We start from the raw sequence: 6,000 nt of genomic DNA, 5'->3' as shown, positions 1-6,000 counted from the left end.
ATGTCCCAGAATGCTTCCAGGGATGAGGGACTTCAGTCATATGGATAGATTGGAGAAGCTGGTGTTGTTCTCCTTAAAGATAAGGTTGAAAGGAGGTTCAAAGTCATGAGAAAAAAATGCAGAGCTATGGAGAAGGGGGTGGGGGGATGGGGCGTTGGTTGCTGCCTGAAGGGAGCTAAATTTCTCTTGCACTGAGGCTACACAGACTGGAGGCCGAAAGGTCTCCTTCTGTATAGTAACAATTCTTATGAGAGCTTTGCAAACACCAGTGGACAGGGTGATATTCCATGCAAGCTCCTTGTATGGAGCTCCTCGTCCTGTCTTACTTCATTTCACTAGCAAAATATCCTTCCATTCCTTTCTCCCTAGTACTTACCTAGGTCCCCTTTAAATTGTTCTCTGCAGTTCACCTCAACCACTCTGTGTGACAGCGAGTCTCTGAATAATAGAGTTTCTCTTGAGTAATTCGTGACTATCATACATTTATGGCAGCATGTGTTTGGTTCTTATCGGGGTGCTAACATTTATTTTGAGGCATAAATTGTACAGATATATAGAAAGCCCTGTCCCACAACTGAAAAATACTTTGGACTTAGTTAAGGAGAAATATTTGCGGGAATTTCCAGGTATTGGCTGGGTGTTGCAAGTTGCCAGTAAGTATCACATAGTACAAAAAGTAGCTGGAAAAATCAGCAGACAGGGAGAGGAAGATAAAGTTAACGTTTCGAGTCCGTATGACTGCATTATAAATGTGAGCGAGACAGTGAGGCGCGTTTCGCGCGCGCACAGAGAGATAGGCGTTTCAAAGCTGTGGTAAACACAGAAGTGCAGTCAACTGCTGGGTTGAGGGAGGGCGGCGATAGTGAGGGACTTTCCACACACACATCGGAGCGACACCATGAAGCAGCTTCGACTGATCTTGAACTGTGCGCGGCTGAGCGCTGCGACCGCCTTGATTCTCTTCTTCTTAACTTCGTGCACCAATTACTGGCTCCACGCGGTGACCCAGCCGTTCCTGAACGACACCGAGACGGTGAGACTCACTCCTCAACCCGGAGCGGGATCAGATTCAACTTCACCCGTTCCCGATCACCGACCCCTCCCTCCCCACTCCCTCCCCTCTAATCTCCCCCTCGTTTTCGCCCCCCGCCCCGCCTTCTTCTCCCCCCCCGCCTTCTTCTTCTCCCCCCCCCGCCGCCCTGTCTTCCCCTTCGCCCCCCCACCTTCTACTTGCCCACTCCCTCGTCTTTCTCCCCCCTCATCTATCCCCTCATCTTCCTCTCCCCCTTGTCTTCCTCCCCTACCTGCCCTTCTCCCCCCCGCCCCATCTTCTCCAAACCCCGTCTTCTCTCCCCCTCTCCTTGTCCAGTCTCGGCCCCCCCTGCCTTGTCTTCGCACCCCCCCCCCCCTGCTGAGTGGCAGTGTCGCTGGCATTGTAACTCTTTTGAGTACAAACCCAGTTCCATCTGTTTCAGATGAAGTTACATTGTTTTGTAGTTTGCCATTGTGGGATTTGAACTCTTGATTTTGGGGTTACAAACCCAGTACCATAACCACTTGGTTGCCGCTAACAACTGGTGTTGGAGAGAAAAGCTGTCGCCTGCAAACCTTTAACTTTCAAACATGAAACGTAATCTTCCTAGAGTTTCAACGATGTGTGCAGGCCTTTTAAAGTTTCTATCAGTTCTTTTTAAAAAGAGACTTACTTTTAACTATCGGATATGTTTTGATGTGTTTTTTTAGTTCATTCATGGGACGTGGGTGTTGCTGGCTTATCCAGCATTTGTTCAGAGGCATTTTAAGAGTCAACCATATTTCGTTCCCTTAATTACATTAGTGAACTAGATGAGGTTTTACAACAATCATTTGACTTTTAATTCCATATTTTTTATTGAGTTCAAATTCCACCATCTGCTTTGGCAGGATTTGAATCCAGGTCTCCAAAGTATTATCCTGGGCCTCTGGATTACTAGTTCAGCAACAATACCACTACACCTTTTAAGAATGTAACGTTGCATTCTGAGGTGGGGCACTGCACCAATTTGTGTGGTGGATGGTGTACCATATTGGATAGGCTGACTGCTCACCATGGTTTCCATACCTCACCATTGGCAGGAAATGGCCCCCGCTAATCGAAAATTTAGAGGAAGCAGCTTTGCACCAAATTCGAAAACTAGTTCTTATTGACATGGAAATAATCAAACTCCTAACGTTTGGCAACTTAAAAAAGTGGTGTTATTTTTGTCACTTAAGTGGGCACATATTGGAATTTTGAAAAGCGAGATTAAAACAGGCTTCCAGGCAACAAACAAAGTCCAATGAAGTATATGGTGTGGAAGAGCCAGGAACAACCAATTCTGACATTTATTCCTTATTCAATATGAAAGTTGGGAAGACAGCCAATGGCCATCACATTGCAACTGAATGATAAACCCTTAAAAATGGAAGTACACACTAGTACTTCTACCACTGTAGTAGGAGAACACAGTTTCAGATATTTAAACAAACAAGAGTACCTGTTTATTATAGACACTAAACAGCACAACTACCAGTGATGGTATAAGAAGGTAGAGGACCAAGCCTTTTGGGTTGAAATTGGTTGAGGAAAATGAACCTTGATTGGCCAGTGAGATTTCAAAAGGAAGCAGGAAGAGTTGAAATTGGAAAAGGAACAAGGCAAGGTAGTTCAGAAAGAGCCTGGAGAGTCCAAGGACCTCAACAGCTTGATAAAGGAGTGTGTAAGCATTCAGCAACCTGCAGAAATGAAGACTGACTTAGACAATGACATAGAAGAACTGCAGAAGAAACCTAAGAAGACTCTGCTGAATTACAGAATTCAAATGAAGCGAGTGAGTTTCTTAAAGAAAAAGAAAGCCTGTTGAAAGGCTTTCACACGTGACAAGGATCCCTCAAGTCAAAGTTTGTACCTCTGGAAAATTATGAAGAGAAACAGGAAGAATTTAACGTCATTCTGATCAAACTGAAGGATCATTTGGCAGAGAAGATGCAACAATGTTCAAGGTTGCAGGAGGAAGCAAACAGATACAAGAAGGAAACAGAAGAGCTGAAGAATGAAGCTAAAGAGGCTTTGAAAGTAAAAGTTGTAGAACTTTCCAAGATGCAAGTAGATAATGAAGTCATGGGTAGCTCAACTACTTAACTAAGACAAGTTGAGATTTCACCTGAGAGAAGTCTAGCCGACAGTGAAGTCAAAAAGAAGCTCGAGACTAAAATCTGGTAGAAAGAAGAAGACAAAAAGGAAGAAGGTTCCAAAAGGACAATAAAAGGTGGGAATGAAAAGGTTAACAGGTGAATCATTGAAAACTAAACTTGCTCGTTCCCTATTTCACGACAGAACCCACACTTCTGGCAATAGTACTGAAGATGTCTGCTCCAGAACTTGCTGCGCCCCTAGCCAAGCTGTTCCAGTACAGCTACAGCACTCGCATCTACCCAGCTATGTGGAAAATTGTCCTAGTATGTCCTGTACACAAAAAGAGGACAAATCCAACCCGGCCAGTTACTGCCCCATCAGTCTACTCTCGATCATCAGTAATGGAAGGGGTCATCAACAGAGCTTTCAAGCAGCACTTGCTTAGCAATAACCTGCTCACTGACACCCAGTTTGGGTTCTGCCAGGGCTGCACAGCTCTTGACCTCATTGCAGCCTTAGCTCTTTTGTCCATATTTGAACTGAACTCGTGAGGTGAGAGTGACTGCCCTTGAAATCAAAGCCGCATTTGACCAAGTGTGGTATCAAGGAGCCCTAGCAAAACTGGAGTCAATGGGAATTGGGGAAAAACTCTCCACTGGTTGGAGTCATACCTAGTACAAAGGAAGATGGTTGTGGTTGTTGAGGTCAGTCATCTCAGCTCCAGGACGTCACTGTGGGAGTTCCTCAGGGTAGTGTCCTCGGACCAACCATCTTCAGCTGTTTCATCATTGACCTTCCTTCCATCATCGTGTAGGCTGATGATTCATTTCAGCACCATTTGCAACTCCTCAGGTACTGAAACAGTCCATGTCCAAATGCAGCAAGACCTGGACAATATCCAGGCTTGGGCTGCCAAGTGGCAAGTAACACTCACGCCACACAAGTGTCAGGCAATGACCATTTCTAACAAAAGAGAATCCAAACATCGCCCCTTGATGTTCAATGGCATTATCATTACTGAATCCCCCACTTACCAACATCCTGGGAGTTACCATGGACCAGAAACTGAATTGGACTAGCCATGCAAATACTGTGCCTATAAGAGCAGTTCAGAGGCTAGGAACTGCGTGTGACGAGTAACTCATGTCCTGACTCCTCAAAGCCTGTCCACCATCTACAAGGCACAAGTCAGGAGTATGATGAAATACTCCCCTCTTGTCTGGATGAATGCAGCTCCCACACACTGAAGAAGCTTGGCACCGTCCATGACAAAGCAGTCCGATTTATTGGCACCACATCCGCAAACATTCACTCTCTCCACCCCTGATGCACAGTAGCAGCAGCGTGTACCATCTACAAGATGCACTGCAGGAATTCACCAAGGGCAGAATTTTCACCTTGGTGGGCAGGAGCACACCTGACCTGTTTGAGCGTGAAATGACACATGTTGACTTTGGGCAAGCATCCCAATGTCAACGTGCAGGCGCGCGATAATTCGATCAACGGGTGTGTGGAGGAATTGACAGCGCGCCCACCAACAATTAAAAGGCCTGTTAAGGCATTAAAGTATCATTTAAGTTAAATCTTTCGCTGCCCATCTGACCTGGGAGCTATCCTCGTGCAAAATGAAGCACCAGTGGCATACGTTTCAAAGGCAGTGACTGAATCACAGCAGTAGTACGCTCAAATAGAGAAGGACGTTTATGTTTGGCCTAGAACACTTCCATCAGTTTGTCTATGGCAAAGACATGGAGGTAGTGTCTGATCATAAGCCTTTGGAAGCTATACTTAAAAAGCCCCTGAACTGTGGACCACCAAGAATCCAAAGATTACTAATGTGTCTGTGGAAGTACCAGGTCAGAGTTAAATACAAATTGGGCAAGGAAATGTCTATCGCAGACATTCTGTTACATGCATACCTACCCATCACGGAGGAAGAGGATAAAGAAATGGAGACACAGGTTCACATGCTGACAAATAACTTACCTGTGACTGTAACCAAATTGGATGAGATCAGGGAAGTGACCAAGATCAACGCCACCCTGAGAAAACAGCAGCAGATTGTGCAAACTGGCTGGCCCACACGTCGGAGCGGAGCCCCTTCTGCTGTACAAGAATACTGGAACTTTCATGAGGAATGTCATGTAGCAGAAGGAATACTTTTCAAGGCAGAAGAGATCATAATTCCTGCAACACTGAGGAAAGAAATGCTGCAGCCCACATGAAAGTCACCTCGGCATAGAAATATGCAGGAGAAGAGATTGAGATTGGCCTGGAATGGGAGCACAAATTGGGTAAATGGCGAATTGCCATTGTACCAAAAGTACAGTAAAGCACTGGGTTTGTAACCCCAAGATCAAGAGTTCAAATCTCTCAGTGGCAAAACTATGAAACAATGTAACTTCATCTGAAACAGATGGAAACGGGTTTGTACTCGAAAGAGTTACATTAGTCTCATCAACTGTCTCTGTTATGCTTGGCCTAAATAGCCAAGTGGTTATGGTACTGGGTTAGTAACCCCAAGATCAAGAGTTCAAATCTCTCAATGGCAAACTATGAAACAATGTAACTTCATCTGAAACAGATGGAAACGGGTTTGTACTCGAAAGAGTTACACAGTGTTCCAAAGAGGCCCTGGCAGAAAATTGGAGTGGACTTGTTCACATTTAACAACAATGAGTACCTATTGGCATTAGATAATTACTCAAAGGCTTTTTCAGTCTGTGCTGCTGAGAAATGATAGTAAGAGCATCACTGTAATAAATCATTTAAAATCAATTTTTGCTCCCCATGGCATACCTGAAGTGCTCATCTCAGTTAATAGTCCACAATTCTCAGGCATTTAG

The 6,000-nt window shown here is 44.9% G+C and overlaps 1 protein-coding gene across 3 annotated transcripts in view; it reads left to right on the top strand.

Annotated features, from left to right (window-relative positions):
* The first annotated feature begins 738 nt into the window (after window positions 1-738).
* Window positions 739-6,000, top strand: part of LOC121284420 (transmembrane protein 182-like) — a 91,974-nt gene continuing 86,712 nt past the window's right edge. Inside the window, exon 1 of one of the 3 annotated variants that reach the window (XM_041199871.1) lies at window positions 739-1,033. In XM_041199871.1, the coding sequence (XP_041055805.1) occupies window positions 899-1,033 (135 nt within the window). In that variant the 5' untranslated portion in view covers window positions 739-898. The remainder of the gene's footprint in view (window positions 1,034-6,000) is intronic. The other 2 variants (XM_041199869.1, XM_041199870.1) reach the window with 2 other exon arrangements.

The sequence above is a fragment of the Carcharodon carcharias genome, chromosome 11 (genome assembly GCF_017639515.1).
Source record: "Carcharodon carcharias isolate sCarCar2 chromosome 11, sCarCar2.pri, whole genome shotgun sequence".
In the NCBI taxonomy this organism is placed as follows: Eukaryota; Metazoa; Chordata; class Chondrichthyes; order Lamniformes; family Lamnidae; genus Carcharodon; species Carcharodon carcharias.
Note: the sequence above shows the minus strand (reverse complement) of the source record. Positions and strands in the feature narration are given on the sequence as shown.